General features: G+C 46.1%; 1 protein-coding gene across 5 annotated transcripts in view; it reads left to right on the top strand.

Moving 5' to 3' along the window:
* Nucleotides 1–746: 746 nt before the first annotated feature.
* ARL15 (ARF like GTPase 15) overlaps nt 747–24,518 on the top strand; it is a 489,350-nt gene continuing 465,578 nt past the window's right edge. For 2 of the 5 annotated variants that reach the window (XM_051853775.2, XM_051853778.2), the window contains exon 1: nt 751–913. In XM_051853775.2, the coding sequence (XP_051709735.1) occupies nt 866–913 (48 nt within the window). In that variant the 5' untranslated portion in view covers nt 751–865. Of the gene's footprint in view, nt 914–18,201; nt 18,858–24,518 lie in introns of those variants that run through there. The other 3 variants (XM_008262202.4, XM_051853777.2, XM_051853776.2) reach the window with 3 other exon arrangements.

The following is a 24,518-nucleotide window of genomic DNA, read 5'->3' as shown; positions in this document are numbered from 1 at the left end:
GCTCAGGGACACTGCACTCCAACGCGTGCAACGCGCCGATCAGCCGGTACTGTCCCCTCTCCTGCGGGGAGAAACACAACTGACTCCAGCAACTCCTCCAACTCGCTTTCTCCTTTCCCGTGGAGAAAAGTGATTCTCCCGGGGACGGCCCCGAGTGTCCGCTGGCTGCCGGCGGGGCTTGTGTGTCCCCTCAGGAATGCCGCGCCGGGAACTGCCCACCTGAGCGGGTTCACAGGACGAGGTGCGGGCGGGCTGCGCTCCCCACAGCCGCCCACAAGCCAGCCGGTTCAGAGCGCCCTTCCACACACGTCCCGTCCAGGTGGTGCCGCCTCAAGGCCGCGGAGCCGCAGGGAGAGCGCCCTCGGGCTACCACGCCTCCCTCCTCACAGACCTCGCTTCCTACCGGAGGCTGCGCGGGGACGCCGAGGGCCCTGGAGCACCGCGCTCCGCTCCGTTGTCCCCAACCCGGAGGCCACGGCAGCCCACAGAACGCAGGCAGCCGCGGCAGCCGCCGATTTTCCGTTCCCCCAGTTCCCTCTTCCGCCTGCGCCGCCCGCCCCCGCTCCCGCCCCTCAGCCGGGCACACAGGAACCTGCGCCCTGCTCTCTCCCGCGCTTCTCCGCGGCCGCCCGTAGGGGCCTGCCTTTTATAGGCGCGGCAGCCAATGAGCGCGCTCCTTCCCTTCGGCCCGCCCGCCCGCCCGCCCAATCGCCGCGCCCCTTGTGTTAGGTTCGGCTCCTCGGCTGCTCTCGGTTATTTTCGCTGTTGCTGGCTTTTTCAGGAGCTGCTCGCTCGCAGCTAGAGACGCTGCCTTTTTTTTTTTTTTTCCGGGTTCGGAGCCGTTCCGGATGCTTTAGGCTGCCGGATGTCTGATCTCCGGATAACTGAGGCGTTTCTGTACATGGATTATCTGGTAGGTGCGGGCAATGGGGTGGTGTGTCGCCTCTGGGACCTCGGCTGGCCCCGCCGGCCGCCGCCGGGAGGAACTGCCTTTTTGCTTTCTTTCTCTGGGCTGGGATGCCTCGGGGGTTCTTCCTCCCGCTGCCGGCTCTTGAAGGCGTGCCCTGGGCTCTCGGGGTGGGGGGCGGCAGGGTGCGGGAGCTGACAGGTGACGGTGCGGCCCGGGCCAGCTCGGCGGCTGCGCGGGGGTCGCGCGGCGAGATGCGGGCCGGGCTGCGGGGCGTCCCGTGCCGGCGATGGAGGCTCCCTGGCTTCCCCGTGCGCTGCCCGCCGAGGACTTGCTTTTCCGGGGAAGCAGGAGTTTTCCGCTCTCCCCGGAGCACAACTCCAGGTGCTATTAAAGAGCCATAACCGAGAATGGCTCTCTAAGTGCCTGGCAGCCCCGCTCATTTGGTTGCTATTAGACTGGGAGAGCGCTGACCCGGGAGGCGGCGGGGTTCTGCAGGCACGTTCCCGGCCCGCGCCGGGGCGAGCCTGCACCGCCGTCGGGCCGGCGTCCTGCGCGCGGATCGGGTCCCGGCTGCACTTTGTTTAGGCCGGGCTCGAGCTGGGAGGTTGACGTGGGGGCGAAAAGCGGCAGCTCAGGGGCTGGGGCTGCTCGGAAAACTGACTTGTGGGAGTGCGCGCGTGTGGAATTATGCAAGCCCCGCGTTGTGTTCCAGAAATCTTGATTTCCCCATCGCCGCCTGTTTCCGTGGTGCCGAGGCTCTTCCCCGGCGCGGGCTGTGCTCGGCCCCGCGCCGTGGCGGCGTTTGCGGTGCGGGGCGGAAGCCGGCGGAGAGGGACAGCTGGCCCCGCTGTCCACCGGCTGGACGCGGGCACCTGGCTTACGGCTGCAGGTGGGCCCTGGCCGGGATGGGCCGGTGCCTTCTAGGAATTAGGCTGAAAGCTTTGCGGAGGCCGAGAGCCGCTGGGCAGGGCTGGTTTTTGCAGTATTATCTGCGCGTTTTGCGCTTGCAGAAAACGCCTGCCCTGTGCTACGTGCACTTGAGGAGGGAGGCTGCCCCTGGCAGCTCGTGTGCCGCCCTGCGAATGGAGCGCCGTCCAACATTCAAGTTCAAGTTCTGTGCTGTCGCTGCTATGTGGATGGCAGCGACTTCCTCTCTCCTGGCCTTCCAGGGATTCTGCTTACTCCCTGCTGAAGCAGGTGAGGGGACTGTCTTGTTGGCAGCGTGCTTTCCAATGCAAGGCGCTCTTGGGTTGAGCTGCCTGGTGCGTCCGAGAGATGACTTATTACGTTGCACGACGGATGAATGTGTAGCCTGTCTTAAAAAGTGTAGTGTGCGGTTGTGTCGTGCAGTCTGCCCACATTCAAGCTGAAGTGTGGTCGGGGGTTATTAGCAAACGGGAGAGGGTAAGCATCGCCTGGCTACCACCCAAGGCTAGTGTTGGATTCCTGAGTGAGTTGTGCCTAAAGAAGGCACTCAGGTGGTTCTGGTCATTTTGTTATTGTCTTTGTTTTACCGAATGTGTTTTAAATTTTCAAATTGTTATCACGCAGCTGTCTCTGAGGTGCCAAACCCAAGGAAGCTCTCAGTGAAAGCAATGTTGAAAACCGGTCGGTTACCGTTTAAATGGGTGCATGAATGTGGGCTCAATGGTGACCCAAAAACAGATCAGTTTCCATGCCAATTTACTGTTTGTGTCAACATCATGGGCCCCACATTTGACCTCACCTTTTTGTTTTACCTGCCACCCATCCACATACATTCTAGTTTTGCTTTGCTATATATATATATATATATATATATATATATATATATATATAAATTGTTTTGTTGCTTTAACCATGCTTGTAAAGACAAGTGCAGTGAGATAATTTCATAGAACTCTTTGGAAGTGAGAAAAAAATTTTTTAAACCAGTTCAATCCTTATGAGTGTATTTCCCAGATATTCCCTGTGAAAAGATTAAGAAAATCTTTCAGCATGAAACTGGACTGAAGAAAAAAAACACAAACAACGCCCTCCCACCGTGGTGCTTCCGTTCAGGTGCTGCATGTCAGCTTTTAGAAGAAATGTGCCACACGGCCCTCATTTTTCCCTGTCTTGCAGATCGACTTGTTTGCATATGCTTTATATGGTGTTTATTAAAAACTGCTTCTGAAAAAAAAAAAAACCACAATTTCTTGTGTCCAGGATCTTATTTTTTAAATGACTCCATCCCCAAATTCTTTTACTTACCTTGCTGGGGAGAAAAAATTCCTCTTATTCCAAGTTTGAGTCCTGATTTTGCATAGTAGACTAGAATAAGCTCTCTTCCCAGGCACTTGATGGGAATAATTGTGTGTGCCTTCTTTTTTTAAAATTGGGGTTTGCTTTTGGAATGTGGAAGAGAGCGAGCACACGCTGCGTGTGTCTGTTGTCATTGTTCTTTGGACTGGATGTCACCACCTAACCTTTATTATTTGGAGGGGAGAGGAAAGGAAGAGAAAGAGGAAGGTAGAGGTGCTATTTGTAACGGCTTTCAATCCGATTAAGATGGTAAAGCCGAAGCAGCAGTTCTCCGATCTTAGCTGTTGCTGTTTTTTTTTTTTAAGAAATGTTCTCAATTAGAGGTTATAGCTGGTGAGGGTCAAGGATAGTCCCTGATATTTAAGACAGGGCTTTTATTGATTTCAATACAGGGGAATAGCGGTAATTTGTTGGTCAGAACTAATTCTGTACATCACCTGGTGTGGTGGCTCACCTGAGTCCTGGCACGGAGTTAGGGCCCAGTATCTGTGTAATCACAGGAATATGAGACTGGAGTGTCAATTCTCCTTGTCTTACCAGCCTCTAAACTGAGACAAGATAAAATCTGTTTGGATTAGGTGTTTTGTTCTGGGGAATGCAGAATGTATCCTTCCCTCTTAACTTTAAAGATTATCGAGTATAATTTGTTTAGCTGGGGTTGCAATTTAAAGGTAAACTGTCTGTTTTCCAGTTGATAAGCAGGATCTTCCTAGGAGGCTCCCCCTCCTCACCATGGCTTTGAAGGCCCTGTTCTCACTTGTCAGGTCTATGGGAAAGGATTTGGCTGTTGTCCCTGCAGGCAGTACCAGCATCTTACTACTCTGCTGACAGCTAGGAGTAGCAAGACCATGTGCAAAGCTTTTTGAATAAGGAAGGAGAAGGTAGTCAAGTTAGAATGAAAGAAAAATACATCTAGCAGGTTTTTCTGGGAGGTTTGACAAGATCAATTTCAGGATTCCTTTCAACTCCAAATGTTCTTTTTGTCTTGACTCTGTTGCACCCACCCCCACCCCCTTGCGCCATCAAAACAAACAGCAATAGGATTGGTTATACTTTGTATGATAAGGATGGTCTCTACAATAATAGAAGGAGAGTGATTTATAAATAGCACATTGCTTTTCAAATATATAATGTTATTGCATTGCAATTATGTTGCTGATATTATTCTTATACCTCCTGTGGAATGAGTGTTATTGCTTAATGGTAAGTGCTGGGCTGCTTTTTCAAACTCTTCTCAAGAAATGGAAAGATTGGGAGTGGTAATCACCAAGCAGAAGCCACAAGACTTCTTGAGGCTTATTTAGTTCCTATAAAAATAAAACTATATTCTGATCTTTTCATTAATTCAACCAACAGATATTTATGGATCCAGTGTTTGGTGCATAGCCTTGAGAGTCATAAGCCCTCCACCATGGCACCCCTCACCCCTTGGCCTCAGGACTGAAAGGTGTGGGGCAATAGGGGAGCCTGTGGCAGGGCAGATTGAGTGAGGCATAGAGGGCAGGAGGCAACTTCTGAGGTGCTCCTTTGCTTTCTAGTGTGTTTCTCTCTGATGTGTGTTTTTGTTTTATTGTGAACTAAGCTGTAAGGTTACACTTGGAAATGTGACAGGTGCTTGGTTAGTGGCTGGTGTTGTAGTGCAGTGGGCTAAGCTGCCGCCTGGGGAATGACTATCCCGTGTCAGAGTGCCTGGTTACTTCCATGCTGCCAATTCGACTTCCTGCTACTGTGCCTGGGAGGCAGCAGATGATGGCCCAGGTGGTTGGAATCCTGCTACCTAGGAGGAAGACCAACTGGATGGAGTTTCTGGCATTTGACTTGGCCTGGCCTATTCCTGGCTGTTTCTTGCATTTGGGGCCTGAACTAGTGGATAGATGATCTCTCTCTCTCTCTCTTAACTCTGACTTTCAAATAAACAAATATATCTTTTTTTAAAAAATGCTTGATTAATCTTATATGTTAATTTTCAGCACTCCTTGCATTTGTACATTCTGTTTGGGATTTAATATGATTTCTTTTTTGTATAGGTCAAGTTCACCAGTCTAGTTTCTTGGGCATCAGTTGTATCTGCCATTACAAAAATTTGTGTCTTCTCTGGCAAAAAAAAAAAAACAACAAAAAACAACAACAACAACAACAACAAAAAAAACAAAACACCTAAATGAAAGATCTCTGAGTGAGATCCCAGTGGAAAGAACAGGTCTTCAAAGAAGGAGGTACCTTTCTCTGAAGGGAGGAGAGAACAAGGTGGAAGTGTCTAAATATGATCAGAGTTGGCGAACTCAAAAGGCTTCCATAGCCTTGGCAACTCATGACAAGAGCCTAGGGTGATTACTGATGCCATAAACAAGAGTGTCAGTTTGTTAAGTCAAAAACAGGAGTTACTGTGCACTTATTCCTCATGTAGGATCTCTGTCCTTAATGTGCTGTACATTGTGATTTAATGCTATAACTAGTACTCAAACAGTATTTTTTACTTTGTGTTTCTATGTGGGTGCAATCTGTTGAAATCTTTACTTAATATATGCTAAACTGATCTTCTGTATATAAAGAGAATTGAAAATGAATCTTGATGTGAATGGAAGGGGAGAGGGAGTGGGAAAGGGGAGGGTTGCAGGTGGGAGGGAAGTTATGGGAGGGGGGGGAAGCCATTGTAATCCATAAGCTGTACTTTGGAAATTTATATTCATTAAATAAAAGTTAAAAAAAAAATTGTGTCTTCAGGAGAAGATCCAATGAGAGAAATGGATGGGTCATCACAAATGTATCACCATTCACAGGATAAAAATATTCTATTCAACAAGCCAAGAATAGAAATTCATGTTATGCTACAGAGAGCAAAGCCCATGGGTGCTGATAAGTTGGAAAGGGGTTCATTTGAAAAGTGGAGTGAAGTCACATTTGTGATTTTATATGATGTTCAGTTACTTTGGAGCTGGACTTTTTTTTAATTAATTTTTTGAAAGTCACAGAGGGATACACACACACAGAGAGAGAGAGAGAGAGAGAGAGAGAGAGAGAGATCTTCCATCTGCTGGTTCACTTTCCAAGTGGCCACATGGCCAGGGCTGAGCTAGGCCAAAGCCAAGAGCCAGGAGCTCTCTTCCGGGTCTCATGTAGGTGCAGTGATCCAAGGACTTGGGCCATCTTCTGCTGTTTTCCCAGGTGCATTAGCAGGGAGCTAGATCGCAAGTGGGGCAGCCAGGACTCAAATTGATACTCATATGGGATGCCAACATTGCAGGCAGTGGCTTAACACACTGTGCCGCAACACCTGCCCCAGGCCAGACACTTTCTCGTCTTAATGTCAGCTGGACTAGGCAGTCCTATTAGTATTCCTTTAGTAATAATTCATAAGTTAAAAATCTGAGCACAATAAATCATTCGTGGAAGTCACTTGGCAAGAACTTTTTCAGAAAATCCATTGTACCAGGTAGGAATTGTTTTACACAGGTGCTAGGTCTGGTATCTGAGATTCCACCACTCCAGCCTCACAGCGTTGGTCCAAGGAGGAGGCACACAGGCACCTTGAACAGTGTCCTCTAGGACACTGCATTTGGAAGGATGCGTAAGCCACATGCTTCTTGTTGTGTGGGCAGTGCTGGGGTAAAGGATGTCACCTGTAGGGGCGTTCAAGGGAGACTGGGGGGAGGTTATGTAATCTCCCCCAGGTCACACCACCAGCAAGTCGTTGGGGTTGTGGCCCTCCGGGCACTCCCTCTGCACCACCTTCCACCTGGAAGTCATTTTTTTATGCTGGGCAACTTGGTGATAAAGCTGTGGGAATGCACTTGAAATTTTTACAGCATGTTTCAGATAAATACAGCCCTCCATGTCCAAGGGTTTCACATCCAGGGATAGAAAGTATTTGTAAAAAAACACTGTCTGTACTGAACATGTACAGACTGTTCTTGTTGTTCCTTAAACAATGCTGTGTAACAGCGATTTACATAGCATGTATATTATATCAGGCATCATAAACAACCTAGAGATGATTTAAGGTATGTAGGAACGTTTGCGTAGGATGTATGCAAACACTATGCTATTTTTTGGTAAGAGACTTGAGCATCCAGGAATGTTGGTATCTGCGGTAGGTCCTGGAACCAGTCCACCATGGATACCAACTGATGGCTGGACTGTGCTGCTGCTTAAGTGAGTGGGTACAGAAAAGTGCTCCATGGCCACCAGCACATTAAAGCAGGTGCTATGAGACACATGGCCAATGCTCCTTTCTGCTTTTATTTTATTTTATTTTTTTTAAAGATTTACTTACTTGAGAGGCAGAGTTAGGGAGGGAGGGACAGAGGTCTTCCATCTGCTGGTTCATTCCCCAAATGGCTTCAACAGCTGGAATTGAGCCAGGAGCCAGGAGCTTCCTCCAGGTCTCCTCTGTGGATCAGCGGCTCAAGCACTTGGGCCATCTTCTACTGTTTTCCCAGGTCATTGGCAGGGAGCTGGATTGGAAGTGGAGCAGCTGGGACTCGAGCTGGTGTCCGTATGGTATGCCTGATGCTTAACCTACTACACACAGCGCTGGCCCCAGTGCTCTGTCTTCCCCAAGGACTTGGCTCTGCCCATGGCCATTACAGGTGAGGCTTGTTGGCAAGAGCACTGTGTTGTCTGCAGAACCACCCCTGTCCAGCCCCCAGCACCCAGCACCCATGCCAATGCTTTGGTCCCTGAGGTGGCTTTCACATCCTGTGTTCCATCAAGGAACCACAAGTAGATTTCCGGGCAGCCTCATGCTGCAGCCCCTGGTGTCATGTTCAGGGGCATATTCCTGCCTGTCCCAAGCCCCAGGACCTCTTGAAGAGGTTGTGGAGTCTCAGGTTCTATTTGTATTTTAAGTCTGCTGTGCTTCTTTATCGAGTGTTGCCCAGGACACGAGACCACAAACAACCCTTTGCTTCTGCATTACATCTGGGCAAAGTCCCGATGACACTGAGTATAAAGGATTTGTTTTGCAGTAGACTGGAGGGAAGGAAAGATTTTTACAGACAGTCTGATAACTGCATTGTAGCTAAAAAGAAATGGGAATTTCCCATGCTGCTTCTCACAAACTGACTTGACTGGCTTTAGTTGGAGCCTGCTGTCTCCTTCCATTTTGATGCTCTGCCCCAGCATCTCCCGGCATGCTTCAGGTGTTCACATGAACCTGGAAGCTTAGTTCTGGCTGACCCTCATTGCAGAGTGCCCAGGAACACTTGGCTTTCAGCAATACTCAGATCAGCTCCACACCTGGTCTAATGCTCTTTTTCTTTTCTTTTCTTTTCTTTTTTTTTTTTTTTTTTTGACAGGCAGAGTTAGACAGTGGGAGAGAGAGTGACAGAGAGAGAGGTCTTCCTTTCCGTTGGTTCACCCCACAAATGACCGCTACGTCCAGCGCACTGCGCCAATCCGAAGCCAGGAGCCAGGTGTTTCCTCCTGGTCTCCCATCCGGGTACAGGGCCCAAGCACTTGGGCCATCCTCCACTGCACTCCCGGGCCACAGCAGAGAGCTGGACTGGAAGAGGAGCAACCAGGACAGAATCCGCTCCCCAACTGGGACTAGAACCCCGGGTGCTGGTGCCGCAGGTGGAGGATTAGCCAAGTGAGCCACGGCACCGGCCAGTCTAATGCTCTTTCTTTTTCTTTTTCTTTTTCTTTTCTTTTCCTTTTTTTTTTTTTTTTTTTTTTTTTACAGTCAGAGTGGACAGTGAGAGAGAGAGACAGAGAGAAAGGTCTTCCTTTGCCGTTGGTTCACCCTCCAATGGCCACCACGGCTGGCGCGCTGTGACCGGCACACTGCGCTGATCCGATGGCAGGAGCCAGGTACTTATCCTGGTCTCCCATGGGGTGCAGGGCCCAAGCACTTGGGCCATCCTCCACTGCACTCCCTGGCCACAGCAGAGAGCTGGCCTGGAAGAGGGGCAACCGGGACAGAATCCGGCGCCCTGACCGGGACTAGAACCCATTGTGCCGGTGCCGCAAGGTGGAGGATTAGCCTAGTGAGCCGCGGCGCCGGCCACTAATGCACTTTCCTCACCATCTTGAAACTCTTAATTTGTGAAGAAGAGGCTTTGCGTGTTCATATTGCATGGATCCCCACAATTTATATAGTTGGTTGTGATTGCTGGTGCTGAAGATAAGACATGGCTGACCTCGGAGTCCGTAGCCTGCGTCAGTGCTGGTTCCCTGAAGGTCACTGTTTCACCGCCAGAATCTAGTCTGGTACTTGTTAAATTCGAGACTGTCTACCAAATGCAGTGCTGAGAGTTTTACTTGGGTCTGATTTAATCCTTCCAACAGTCTTGTTAACCAACTCTTTCTGACTTCAACTTAGGAAAGAGGAAACTTGGGGCCCTGGAAAGTTGAGTACTGGCAAGGATCAGGTAACCCATGGAGGGTTGGGGCTGAGGTCTGAACCTAGCCCGTCTGATTCCAAGCCCGTGCTTATGAGCATGTTTTAGTCCTGCTCACCTAATATAATTGATAGTTGAGAGAATGAGGCGAGGGGCTGCATGAAACGTAAATGCAGTGCTGGAACTTGAGGGGTCACTTGACTGCTGTGGTCACCTGGGTACCAGGGAGAGCCCTCCCCGACTCTGGGAACTTGGCGATGGCACAGATCCCACTGGGGAAGCTGCGTGGGTTTGTGCCTTGAGGCGGGAGTTTGCATACCAGTTTTGCCCTCATCATTTACCCACTGCTTTGCATAAACTGTCATGCTCCTGTCTCGCCTCTCAGCCCCAACACCTACCTGGATTTGACAGGCACTAACCACTGGGGCAGCTGCATTTGCAGGACAGTCTCATTCACCGGCTTTGTCTGTACTGAGACCTGCTCTGACCTCTGCACTGCCTCTCTCTGGGTTGAGGGCTCATCCCCTAGTAGTTGTGTCCATGTCTTCCTGGGAGGGATTTGTTTTTTCCCAGGATAGCTGCTTCTGTGGCCTCTCACAGGTGGGGAGGGGGTGCTTGATGTCTGGAGCTAGTCCAGGGCCGTTGAAGGGGGCACAGCAAGTTTGTGCCTGTTCCTAATTCATCTGGACATGGAGTCAGGAGCGAACATGACGTCCAGTTCTTTCTTTCAGAGTTTGATTTTCTAAGTATGAATTATTGCAAGCCGTCACAGGCAACTACAGGAAACAATGTAACAGACTTTTGGACATTTTTTTCACTTATTCAGATTTGTGTTTTTTTTTTTTTTTTTTTTTTTTTTTTAGATTTATTTATTTGAAAGTCAGAGTTACAGAGAAGGAGAGGTAGAGGCAGAGAGAATGAGAATGAGAATGAATCTTCCATTCACTGGTTCACTCCCCAAATGGCTGCAGCAGTCGGGTCTGGGCCAGACCAAAGCCAGGAGCTTCCTCTGGTCTCCCAGGTGGGTGGGTGCAGGGGCCCAAGGACTTGGGCCATCTTCCACTGCTTTCCTAGGCCATAGCAGAGAGCTAGATCAGAAGTGGAGCAGCCAGGACTCAAACTGGTGTGTATATGAGATGCTGGCACTGCAGGCAGCCGCTTTACCAGCCAGGGTGCATCACTGGCCCCTTGAAAGTGAAGATATTGTTTCATACATAATTTTGTACCTAATGACTTTTAAGTTTTAATAATTTCAAATTACTTGGTAATTAAATCATAATTAGAACTTTAATAATTTCACTTTCCTTTTTTAAGATTTATTCATTTATTTGAAAGGCAGAATTACAGAGAGGTGGGGGGGGGGGTGTCTTCCATCCACTGACTGGTTCAGTCTTCAAATGGCCACAGTGGTTGGAGCTGAGCCAATCTGAAGCCAGGAGCCAGGAGCTTCTTCCAGGTCTCCTGCACGGGTGCAGGGGCCCAAGCACTTGGGCCATTTTCCACTGCTTTTCCAGGCCATAGCAGAGAACTGGGTCAGAAGTGGGTCAGGAGCTGGCGCTGTTGCACAGTGGGTTAATGCCTGGCCTGAAGCGCCAACATCTCATGTGGGCACCGGTTCGAGGCCCGGCTGCTCCGCTTCTGATCCTGCTCTCTGCTGTGGCCTGGAAGGCAATAGAGGATGGCCTACGTCTTTTGGCCCCTGCACCCACGTGGGAGACCCGGAAGAAGCTCCTGATTCCCGGCTTCGGATTGGTGCAGCTCCAGCCATTGCAGCCAATTGGGTAGTGAACCATCAGATGGAAGACCTCTCTCTCTGCCTCTCCTCTCTCTGTGTAACTTTGATTTTCAAATAAATAAATCTTAAAAAAAAAAAAAAGTGGGTCAGCTAGGACTCAAACCATCGCCCATATGGGATGCTGACATGGCAGGTGGTGGCTTTACCCACTATGCCACAGCGCTGGCCCCCAATAGTTTTAATTTCTAAAGCATGAGTTTTCTGTATTATTCTGATAAACTACAATTGATTAAATATCTTTTCCTTGTACATTTTATATTTGCTCCAATTTGGTTGTTATAAATAGTGCTGCAATGCACATTTCATAAACACTTGGGGATTTTTGTGAGAGTGTACTGTAAGGAGGAGTAATTAGTTCTGTGGTACAGAGTTCCAGTGCCTAGTAAGTTTGGGAAACTGGGTCACATTTAAGCAGGCTCCTTTATTGTGCAGTTTTATCATGCTCATGTACACAATGAATCTCTTAAGGCAGTTATGTTTAATACTCCTAGGCCTTTGGGGGGTGTTCTTGCTGTATGATGAGGTTCTAGAACTAGAATTGCCAGGTTTTAAAGGCACTCAACATTGCAAGAGGCTTGACATTGATTAAATCAGCTGATGTTTGCGATCCGTTTAGAATGGTATTTGGATGTAGTCAGCCACTGGTTGTTGGGATAAAGCTATCTCATAATGAGGGTGGTGATAGTGATGCTGATGAGTGCTTACTGAGGATTCACTGTGCAGGGTTCTGTGCGAAATGCTTCGGAGGCCTTTTGGTTAGGCCTTTCCATAACCCACTAAGACGTGTAGTAGCGAGGAAACCAAGGATCAGGAAGAAATGAGTAATCAAAGCTGCCTCAGTGGTGAGGAGTGCTGGTGACATGTTTGCAGTCTTAACCTGAACTCATTTTTATTGCTGTGATAGAGAAGAAAAAGAGTGGAACTTGAGATGTGCTTTGGCCTACTTGGTTAAGAAGCCTATGGGGCCATGGCTGTGGCACAGTGGGTAAAGCTGCCACCTGCAGCCCTGGCATCCTATATGGGCACTGATTCGAGGTCCAATCCAGCTCCCTGCTAATGTGCCTGGGAGGGCAGTGGAGGATAGCTCAAGTGCTTGGGCTCCTGCATGCACATGGGAGACTTGGAAGAAGCTCCTGGCTCCTGGCTTCAGCCTGGCCTAGCCCTGACTGTTGCAGCCATTTGGGGAGTAGTAAACCAGTGGATGGAAGATCTTTGTCTCCTCCTCTCTCTGAAACTCTGACTTTCAAATAAATAAATAAATGTTTTTTAAAAAAGCAAAAAACAGAAGCCTATGTTCCACACCTAAGTGAGTTCAACTTCTAGCTCTGCTTTCTGGTTCCAGCTTCCTGCTAATGCAGACCTTGGGAGATAGCAGTGATGGCTCAAGTGACTGGAATCCTGCCACCCAAGTCGGAGACCTGAAGTGAGTTTCCAGTATCGGCTTTGACCCAACTCTGTTTTTTTTTTTTTTTTTTTTTTTTTAATTTATTTGGAAGAGTAACAGAGAGGTAGAGATAGAGAGAGGACTTCCATCTGCTGGTTCACTCCCCAGATGGCCTCGACGGCCAGAGTTGCACTGCTCTGAAGCCGGGAGCCAGGAGCTTCTACCAGGTCTCCCACATTGGTGCAGGAGCCCAAGGACTTGGGCCATCTTCTACTGCTTTCCCAGGCCATAGCAGAGAGCTGGATTGGAAGAGGAGCAGCTGAGACTAGAATCGGTGTCCATATGGGATGCTGGTGCTTCAGGCCAGGGCTTTAACCCGCTGCGCCACAGCGCTGGCCCGTAAAAGTTTTTTTTTTTTTTTTTTAAATACAACTGGGGGCCAGTCAGCAACAGGAGTCACTGTGTACTTACTCCTCATGTGGGATCTGTCCTTAGTGTGTTGTCCAATGTGAAGTAATGCTATAACTAGTACTGAAACAGTATTTTACACTTTGTGTTTCTGTGTGGGTGCAAACTGATGAAATCTTTACTAAATATACTAAATCGATCTTCTGTATATAAAGATAATTGAAAATGAATCTTGATGTGAATGGAATTTGGGAGGGGTGTGGGTGGGAGGGAAGTTATGGGGGGGGGTAGCCATTGTATTCCATAAACTGTACTTTGGAAATTTATATTTACTAAATAAAAAAATGTAAAAAAAATAAATAAATACAACTGGGGGCCAGTGCTGTGGCATAATGGGTTAAGCGACCACCTTCAGTGCCTGCATGCCACTTTGGATCCAGCTCCCTGTTGATGCTCCTGGGAAAGCAGCAGAGGATGGCCCATGTCCTTGGGCCTCTGTCACACATGTGGGAGACCTGGATGGAGCTCCAGATGGAGGATATCTCCCTCCCTTTCTCTCTCTCTCCCTCCCTTTCTCCCTCTCTCCCTCTCCCTCTCTCTGTAATTCTGCCTTTCAAATAAATACATCTAAAACAGAAAACAAACAAACAAACACCAGAGGTTGAAGTCCTGTTCCTTTCACCTGTTTTTTTTTTTTTTTTGAGATATAGAAACAATATTTATTAGAGTCAGAGACTTCCAGCCAGAGTGGCACAGAGGCAAAACCCGAAGAGTCCAGTGGTACTGGAGTTTTTAAGTTCAATTTTGGAGAAGAAAAAAAACTTGACAAGGCAGAGATAAAACCCATCTAAAGACCTGATTTGCAATCTTTTGTCCTGCCTTGCTGCTCAAGATAAAACAAAAAAAGCCATCCAAGGGTGGGATACCTAATTTGTTTTACAGTAAACTGGGAGCTCAGAAGGAGCTCACCCCCTTTAAATTCTAATAAGATTGGAAGCTTCCAGGAAGTGGGCAGGCAGATACTTTTGACCTTGCTAAAGACAACCTCTGGGCAAAGCAAGCATTTTGCGTCCTCCATCTCCACCGGAAGTCCTGACTGCCCGCCCATCTGACTCCCCACATTCCGTTCCCCAGAGGAATGGACCTTAACTTCCGTTAGGGGATGTGGGACAATGACCTCTCTGGCTTCTTCAAGCAGAGTAGGGGTGAAGTAGCAGGAGGTGGAGGATGTAGCGCCAACTTGTAGAAACTGCTTTCATCCGAGGTTTCGTGTGCATAGCCATTAGAACTTCACTGTTTCAAGTCTGGAGAAAAGGAATCTAACAAGCAAATTAAACTTCCAGGGTCAGTCTGGCAGGATGATTCGACTCTGGCTGGAGTTAGACTCTAGCGGGATCCAAGTCAGGACACCAAAATGTTACAGGTGAGACGGCAGCGTTCTTTATCTCACATGGAAGAATTATTTCCAAGTGGATAAGCGGAGAGATATTAAAGCAAAATTTATTAGTCAAAAGACCTCCAGCCAGAGTAGCACGTAGAAGGGCTCCAAGGGAGGCAAAACCCCAACCTGCTAGCTTTGGGATATAAGTGTTTTTCAGATCTCAGCCCATGACAAAATGGAAAAATCAAGAGAATGTTAGTAAACAATCAAAAATTTAATTTACAGATATTTAAAAATTGAGTGCATCTATTTCTTTTTGTGGATATTAGAATATCCTCTCTATTCTAAGTGATAGTGAATAGGTCTCTCTCTAATATTATTTATTTATTTGAAAGAGTTACAGAGAGAGATCTTCCATCAACTGGTTCACTGCCCAGATGGCTGCAATGGCCAGCTAGGCTGAAGGCAGAAGCCAGGAGCTTGATACTGGTCTCCCACTTGGGTTCAGGGGCCCAAGCACTTGGGCCATCTTCTGCTGCTTTCCCCAGGCTGTTAGCAGGGAGCTGGATTGGAAGCGGTGTAGCCACAATGCTGGCCTTGTCTAAAGATATTATTACCAGGCAGAATAAAAAGATGATAATCATGTATCACTCCTCAAGTGTGTATATCTGTATGTTTTTAGAATTGGTTTATTTCTAAGCCTCCAAATACTGGAAACTTGATCTCTGACAAATCTTCTTGAACTAGAGCTTCCTCATTTGCAAAATGCAGGTAGCATCAGATCATTAATAAAAATAAATAAACTATAAAGTATATAGTGTGTTATTGGGGGGGAAGAAAATTGTAGAATTTCTATACTGATTGATGGCCCATATGATTCAATATCCGGGCATCAACAGAAGGGGCAGTTTTAGAGTCTCTGTCTTTCTCTTTCTCTGTGTATCCTTGATTTTTTTTCCTTTAGGGTTTTTTTTCCCCCCACAGTCTACAATTTTTGTAGAATAATTTAGACATTATTTGAGAACACATTATATTTCTTGTCAATTTTTAGAACTGGGAATCAAGAAGTTGTCCATGACCTGGAACAAGACATGCATTTTTGGTTTGTTCTGCAACAGGCCAACATTTTGGTCTGTTATCCATACTTAAATAATATGCTTCCTCCTAGTCCCTATGAGAAGGTTAATTTTTAGTCTCGTTTTAATATTTATTCTCTCCTTTTTTCCTATTCTAAGTCAGATTTTTATAGTTAGAAAATGTTTTGTTAATTTATAAATTCTTTAAAATGAGCATGATAACTTGTAGCTAAATTTAAATGTTATAAACTTTGAATGTCATCAGAAGTAACTAATCATATTAATTTCCAGAGGTTAGCTCCCCAAGTTAATTTTCACTCTTTAGGTTTTCATAATTGTGGCTTGAGTTGAAAAACTTTCCAGAAGAGCTTCTGCTGCTTCTGTGAGTTGATTCTGATTTTTAAAATGTTACTATGACTAGTAAATGATCTCAGAATCTTATTTATAAAGAAATGTTGAGTTTTTTTTAAACATTAGATGAGATGATGTGTATAGTATATGCCAAGAATGTAAAGTGTTATACAAAGCTCTGGCCACCATTATTTTTCCTTTTCTAATTAAAATTCTTATTTATCCTAAGAAATGCTTAAAAAAAAGAGGTAATTTTCCATACGAGTCACACAAGTCTTAAAGTTGCAGCTGGATGGATGTATGTATACTTGAACTTTGTAACTACCCCCAGAAGGGATGTGGCACCTTCCCAATACTTCAGAAGTCTTTGTGTCTCTTCTCAGGCAGTACCAGCATAGATTTATTTTGTCTGGCTTTGAGCTGTCTGTTTTCTGTTGTGTTTGATTTCTTTTCATTCAGCTCACCTTTGGGATTCATCCATTTTGTTGCATGAAAAAGTAGTTTGTTCTTTTTTTGTTGTTCTTATTGCAATTTAATAGTCCATTGTGGCCGGCGCAGCGGCTCACTAGGCTAATCCTCCACCTTGCAGCGCCAGCACACCGGGTTCTAGTCCTGGTCGGGGTGCCGGATTCTGTCCCGGTTGCCCCTCTTCCAGGCCAGCTCTCTGCTGTGGCCAGGGAGGGCAGTGGAGGATGGCCCAAGTGCTTGGGCCCTGCACCCGCATGGAAGACCAGGAGAAGCACCTGGCTCCTGCCTTCGGATCAGCGCAGTGCGCCGGCCGCAGCGCGCCGGCGGCGGTGGCCATTGGAGGGTGAACCAACGGCAAAGGAAGACCTTTCTCTCTGTCTCTCTCTCTCACTGTCCACTCTGCCTGTCAAAAAAAAAAAAAAAAAAAAAGTCCATTGTATGAATATGTCATTACCAATTGATCTGTTCTATTGTTGGTGGGCATTTTAGATGGTTCCCAGTTTGTGGATATTTGAAATCACACGGCTACAGACATTTTGGTGAAAATAAACATTGATTTCTGTTGGATGTATACCAAGGGTGGAATTTCAGGGTCATAGGGTGTATGTATAATTAGTTTTACTGCATACTGCCAAATATTTTCACAAATTGTACCAATTGGATGTCCACCATTCATGTAAGAGACTTGTAGTTATTCCATATCCTCACCAGTCCTTTATATTGTCAGCCATTTTATTTAGTCTGCCAGATGGGTGTGTCTACTCCAAAGAAATTTGAATTTTCCCAGTGCTACTTTTAAACATTCAGATCTGAGAACAATATAGTAAAAGAAGCATTTAAGACAATTTTTCTTATTTTTAGATAAATTGTTTGGCTATATTCTGAAATTCTGATGGTATGCTATTCAATTGTTTGGTTTCTTTGAAAATTGTGACATGCTTTAGAAGTACCATGGGAATCAACTGACCCAATTCTGTTCCTGGCTTTGCTACCAAGTGTATGAGCTTGGGCAAGCCATCACTGTCATTGACCTCAGTTTTTTCATCTTTGAAAGGATGAGATTAGTTAGATAATCCCAAAATCTTTCTTAGTCATGTACTTCCTGAACTATTTCTCTTTTCTTTCTCAGCAAATGACTTTTGTGTTACCTTTACATAACTTTTCATTCATTTGTTCAACTTCCCTAATATTTTTATCAGACTTTTATGTCCTGCTGCTGTCCTGGGCACTGGGGATGTACAAGTGAAAAAAGCATTGACTTGTCCTAAAGACACTCCTTTGGATAGCACTGTTTATCAGGAGGGAAATAAAGGTTACTAAGGGAGCACATGAAAGGGGACGTTAACCTGAGGGCCCAGAGGAGTGGTTTTGTGTCTAACAGTGAAGTAGAATAGAGTTGGCCCAGTGACAGAGCCAAGGCCGGGCAGAGAAAGCAGCTGTGTAACCCCATGACTTCACAGAACTGCAGGAGCTTTGTGTGGCTGGGGCAGGGTTTGGAGCAGTGTCTGGACATGAAGCGGCAGAGCACAGTGAATGCCACTTTATGGAACCTTTCAAGGTTTGCCTGCAGTGACATGGTCAGATCTGGCTTCAGTGTGGAAGGCCAACTGTGGCAAGACTAGTCAAGAGAATGTTGCTCCAATCTGGGAATGAGATGGTGATATTCACAACCAGGTAGGGGCAGGAGAGCCACAGAAAAGTACATGCATTCAAGTCATGCGTAAGAATTGCCAGAATTTTGTAATTAGATATGGAAGATGAGAGAAGAGATCTTAGGGTGGGTTGGGGATGGGGTAATTCAAGTGTTTGGTTTGAACATTGTTGTGGTCATCTATTCGTGAGTAATAAACCATCTCAAAACAGTGGTTTCAAATAATGACAGTAATTTGTTTTACTTATGAATCTGAGATTTTACTTGGTTCGACTAGGCAGTTCTTGCTCAGGTTCCCTTCCGAAGTTAAACTCAGATGGTGACTGGGTCATCTCAAAGCTTCTTCATACACATGTCTGACATTTGGGCTAGGAGTATTGTAACAGCTGGGAGCTGGACAAATATAATGGAATACTGGGACCTCCCTTTGTGTGGTCTTCCAATGTGGTGGCCTCAGGATAGCTGGACTTCTATTGAGGCTGGAGGCTCACTGAGCAAATGTACCAAGAGAAACTGATAGAAGCTACATGGCCTTTTCTAACCTGTCCTCAGCAGTGGTGCAGCATCATCAAGCCAGTCACAAAGGCATGCTCAGGTTCAGGGGCAGGACAGAGACCTCTGTTGGTAGGAGGAAGGTTGAAGACTTTATGGGCATATTTTAACACTACCTCCTTGAGTTGGTTAATGGGGTCAGGCAGCGTGATATGCCATAATTGAAGGAATACCAGGTTGTGATGGAAGGCGGAGAGTTTGATTTCAGAGTGCCTCAGTTTGGGCTGTTTATTCAACAATACAAATTGAGATTGCAAGTAAGTACATTGAAACTCAGAATGAGATTTGGACATGTAGTTAAAATAATGCCTAATGTTCATTATTACTTGCGGTATACTATACTGTATTATTAATATCATGTAAGAGGCACAGAGCTAAATATTCTTTTTTTTAAATATTTTTCTTAAATTCATTTATTATCATTTTACTTATGTAAAAAAAGATTATTTGAGAGGCAATGAGACAGAGTGAGCGCCCATCCACTGATTCACTCCTCAAATGCCTGCAACAGCTGGGACTGGGCCAGGCTAATGTTGGGAGGCAAGAACCCCATCCAGGTCTTGCATATAGTTATCAGGGACCCAACTACTTGAGCCAGCACTGCTGCCTCCCAAGGTGGGCATTAGCAGGAAACTGGAATTGGGGCCAGAACTGGGACTTGATCTCCGGCACTGTGATATGGGATGTGGGTGTCCCAAGTGGCGTCTTAACCACCAGGCCAAATGCTTGCCCCTGTTTTTATCATTTTCCACATTGGAAAACTATGGCTTAGAGAAATTGAGTGTCATGCCTAAGACATGATGGAGCCATAATTCGAACCGAGTTCCGACTAGTGCCTGCACTTAGTTCTTAACCATGTAGATGATGACTGAAGCCATAGTCAGGCCTGAAGTTTGGGTAATGCAGAGTGGGATAGGAATCCCCATGTGTTAGCCAATGCTAGCACATAGTAGGCATACAGTTTTTTACAGGATTACCAAAAGAAAAAGGAAGCTAAACAGGGGCCTTGGAGAAAGAGAATAGAGAGTTTGGAAGAAAGCCTGGAAAGGGTGCCGTCAAGCAGGCTGAGGACAGAGACTGTTTCCAGGAAGAGGAAGTGGCCAACTTGCTAAACATTGCCCACAGATTGTGGAAGATGATGACTGACAAATGACCACTGGATTCACATTAGCTGTGACCTTACTGTTGGGGGTCAGATGGGAGTTACATTAGTGAAGAGAAGGAAGTGAGAACATGATGCTTGTAGACTTAACTAAGTCATGAAAGGGAAAAGGAGGGCGTAAACTTCAGGGGTAGGAGGATTGGGGGTTGGCTTTCCATCGTGAGTCATGAGCTGGTGGTGCTGATGAAGTAGAATGCAAGGTCCTTCTCTTTAGAGTGAAATGTGTGGGGCCGGGGTTTGAACTGAGTAGAGTTGAAGAAGGTGCCGTGAAGAGTGAGGTTGAGGGATGACTGAGGAAACAGAAGGGTTGATGGTTGTGTGGTGTTGAAGTCACACACTGTGACTTAACAATGACACACATAAACTGGGTTGTGTGATGTTTTGTTTTTCTTTCAACTCTTGTTCTTAATAAAGCTGGGTAGCTTGTGTGATCCTGACTTCTAGCTAATTAAAATGATCGGCAAGCATAGTATTATGGAGATAATTTTAGTGGGAGAATTCACTTTCCCCCTCCTACTCTAATTTAAACCTTCTCTCCAGTCTTTCACTACAAAAACTGAGTGGAGGCTCTTCCTGGGCTGCTCCCAGGGCTGCTGTAGTCAGTTGTGCCTATTGGACACTGCACAGAGATGCCTGCCAAGGGGGCAGGTAGGGTTGTAATCTAGCTTCAGTTTAGCTTCTCGAAGTGCCCACTGGTGGTTGACAGAGAGATGTATAAAGGGCTAGCATGGCCCTGCCTCAGGCCTTTGTTCCTGTCCTACTTACAGGACAAAACACATGTCACCTATCAGGACCAGGTTCAGGCCTCTTAATATCCCCAGAGCCTAATGCAGGTGCACACTATAGGTGCTGAGTCAGTGGTTGGACTGAGAGGCTGAACAGAGCAGTAATTAAGGACACTGACTTTGGAGCTGAACTACGTGCTTTGCGTTCTAGCTCTGTCCACTTACCTGCTCTGCAGCCTTTGCACCTCAGTTTCCCCATGTACAAAATGGGCATAGTAATTGTACCTTACAGAGAACGTGCATGTATGCACAAACACACACATATGCATTCATATATGTATAATTTTTAAAGAGAGTCTAGTATTAAAAAAGTGTTAGCTATTACTGAACTGGGACAGGACTTACAGCACTATTGTCACTGAAGACTCTGTTCATTTTTCCAATACAGCCTCTCATGGATCTTCCGCCTCCACCTATTAAATGTAGTACACGTAACTGGGTTAAAGACACTGCAGCTTGTTGGGGTTTTAAGTGGCAGCTCTTTCTGGTTTACAGGGTGAAAGGTCCTGGCATGACATGCAGTGGCCCACACCCCTCCTCAGGCAAGTTCTGCTTCCAGCTGTTACATAAATTTGGCCAAATGAGATGATTCACTTTGAACCAAGTGGGTGAGTTCTCTCAGGGCCTGCTCTAGCATTCTGTGATTGTCTGCAACTCTCAGCTCCTCTTTGATTGGAATCAGAGCTTAAAAGTCAAGTGTCTGCTTTTGAGAAAGCCTTCCCGTAGCATGTGCTTTGCCGGGTGGTGGAAGGAGCGCTGGCCTGACTTAGTGGATGATGTTGCTGTTCTTTGTCATTGTCAATGTTTCCTGAATGTGGCTGTCCTGTTTTCAACGCACTGTGCTAGCTGTAGAAAACCTCTTGTGATGAGGAGAGTTCTCTTTGCCTTTGTATAATTTTATGTCAGAGTATTATACTTCTATATTGTTTACTGGTCATATTTCTCTTACTGCAATGTGATATTTCCCATGCTTTGTTGATTTTTTAAAATGTGCTTTAAAAAAAAAAAAAAAAAACAGAGTTAGCGAGAAAGGTCTTCCTTCCCTTGGTTCACCCTGCAAATAGCCGCTATGGCCGGCGCACTGCGCTGATCTGAAGCCAGGAGCCAGGTGCTTCCTCCTGGTCTCCCATGCGGGTGCAGGGCCTGTACTCAGTACGTTATCACAAATCACAGAAAACATATGGTATTTGCCTTTTGGGGACTGGCTTATTTCACGAAACATAATGGTTGCCAGTTGCAACCATTTTGTTCAGAAAGACAGGATTTCATGCTTTTTTATGACTGAGTAATATCCCACCACAATTCAAGATGCATATTTAAAAGACTGGGTCATTTAGAAAGAATCATTGGTTTGCTCCTGGATTTCCTTTGCTTTTCTCACTTTCTCAGGAAGTCCTGGGCTGGGCTCGGGCTGTGGGTGTGAGGACTTGGGGACTCTGGAGTCCAGTCCCGTTTCCTCACTTCTCTGTATGCAGCCTACTGTCTTCCTGCAGCCTGAGTGTGGAGGAGACAGATTCCTGCCCTAATGAATTTCTCCTTTTCTCTCACATTTGGCTTTATTTGAGAGAATTTTCAGCTGTGTCGGTCATCTTTGGAAACATCACTAGTGAATATTTTCCATTTCTTGTCTTCTGAGTGTTTATCACTTTATCATGAATAATTATGTAAGTTTCATATTACTTGGAATGATTTCATCAAATAGATTTGGTAAAAATTTTCTCTTTTAATTCCATGTCCAGAATAGATTTTCAGTTGCTGATTCTAAAACTCTGCACCAGATTCTTTGTAACATAAGAAAACACAAGTATAATGAAGCGAGTTGCCAAAAGAATTGAAATTAGAAAGATCTGCAAGATGTGATGCATATTTTAATTCTTTATATACACAGGTTGTCTTGAATAAACCAACATAGAAATGTGTGATTATGAAGAAAGGCTAGAGATGAAGAATCAAGTGTTTTTTTTTTTTTTTAAGGTTTATTTATTTGAAAGGTAGAGTTATAGAGAGAAAGAAAGGGAGGGAGGGTGGGAGGGAGACAGAGAGAGACAGAGAGAGAGAGAGAGATATTGATTGACTGATTTTCCATCTACTGGTTTACTCCCCACATGGCCACAATGGCTAGAGCTGAGCCAAGCTAGAGCCCGGAGCTAGGAGCTTCATGGGTGCAGGGTCCCAAGCCCTTGTGGCATCTTCCAATGCTTTCCCAGGTACATTAACAGGGAGCTAGATCAAGAAGTGGAGCAATCAGGACTTGAACCAGCATCCATATGGGATGCCAGCATTGCAGGCAGTGGTTTAACCTGTTATGTGACAACGCTGGCCCCAAGAATCAAGATTTTAAGGGGCCAGCACTGTGGCATAGTAGGTAAAGCCGCCCCCTGCAGTTCCGGCATCCCATATGGGTGCTGGTTCAAACCCCGGCTGCTCCACTTCCAATCTAGCTCTCTGCTATCTCCTGAGAAAGCTGTAGAAGATGGCTCAAATTCCTGGGCCCCTGCTCCCACTTGGGAGACCCAGAAGAAGCTCCTGGCTGCTGGCTTCAGATCGGCTCAGCTCTAGCCATGGTGGCCATTTGGGAAGTGAATTAGTGAATGGCAGACCTTCTCTCTCTCTCTCTGCCTCTGCCTCTCTGTAACTATGCCTTTCAAATAAATAAATAAATCTTTAAAAACAGATTTTAAAAATTTATTTGAATGGCAAGTGACAGAGAGAGGAGGAGGAGGAGAAGTGGAGACAGAGAGAGAGATCTTTCATCAGCTGGTTCACTTCCCAGATGGCCACAATAGCTAGGTCTCACTCAGCAAGGCAGAAGCCAGGAGCCAGGATCTCCATCCTGGTCTCCCACATGGGTTGGCAGGGGCCCACGTATTTTGACCATCTTTTGCTCCTTTCCCACTTGCATTAGCAGGAAGCTGGGTCAGAAGCAGAGCAGCAGGAATTGGCGTATGGGATGCCAGTGTCACAGGTGGTGGCTTAACTCACTGTGTCACAATGCTGTCCCCCCTCCAAATTTTTAAGAAGTTTATATTTTTATATTAAGGTCAGATTGATGGGGAACGAGGAGAAAGGGAGAGGGAGATAGATAGATTTTTCATCTGCTTCATCACTCTCCAAATGCTTGCAACAGCTGGGGGCTGGGCAAAGACAAAACTAGGAGTCCAGAACTCAGTCTGGGTCTTCCATGTACGTGGCATGGACTCAAAATCCTTGCACCATCATCTGCTGCCTCCTAGTTGTACGCTGACACGAAGCTAGAATCCGGAGTTGAACCAGGACTCAAGTCCAGACACTGTTATGGGATCTGAGCATCCCAAGCCATGACTTAGCTCCCCGTGCCACAAAATCAACCCCCAAGAAGATTCATATGAATCTTTTTGATGATTTGAGTCTATCCTCATTTCTCCTAAGGAAGTTCTATTCTGTTTTCCGAAATCCGGAGTGTTTGAGTTCATCTCTGAGATTATTGATCCTGTTTGCTTTTTATATTATGAGATGAATGGTATTAAAGCAGCAGCAGCAGCAGTCGTCACAAATGATTATGTTTCTAAGAATGGGTTCAGGTGATATTTTCCTTGGTGTTCAAAATTAACAGGGACATTTGTTTGACTAAATGACACTTTAATCGGTGTTTATTTGCCCGAAATGAAACATGGTCATTTTACATCCTCAATTTCAGTGCTACAGTCAGAAGGCTGTCCTGTTAGGTTTCAAATTATTTTGTGAAGGATGGATCAGCCAGATTAAATTTTGGAGAAGAGGAGGCTTCCTTTCCCTCCTGCTAGCCTTTCTATCTGACTTTCCTCATTCAAACATTTATTTATTTATTTTTTATTTATTTGAGAGGTAGAGTTACAGAGACAGACAGAGAGAGAGGTCTTCCATCTGCTGGTTCACTCCCCAGATGTTTGCAATGGCCGGAGCTGAGCTGATCTGAAGCCAGGAGCCAGGAGCTTCTTCCAGGTCTCCCACAC

The sequence above is a fragment of the Oryctolagus cuniculus genome, chromosome 14 (assembly GCF_964237555.1).
Source record: "Oryctolagus cuniculus chromosome 14, mOryCun1.1, whole genome shotgun sequence".
NCBI classification, from domain to species: domain Eukaryota; kingdom Metazoa; phylum Chordata; class Mammalia; order Lagomorpha; family Leporidae; genus Oryctolagus; species Oryctolagus cuniculus.
Note: the sequence above shows the minus strand (reverse complement) of the source record. Positions and strands in the feature narration are given on the sequence as shown.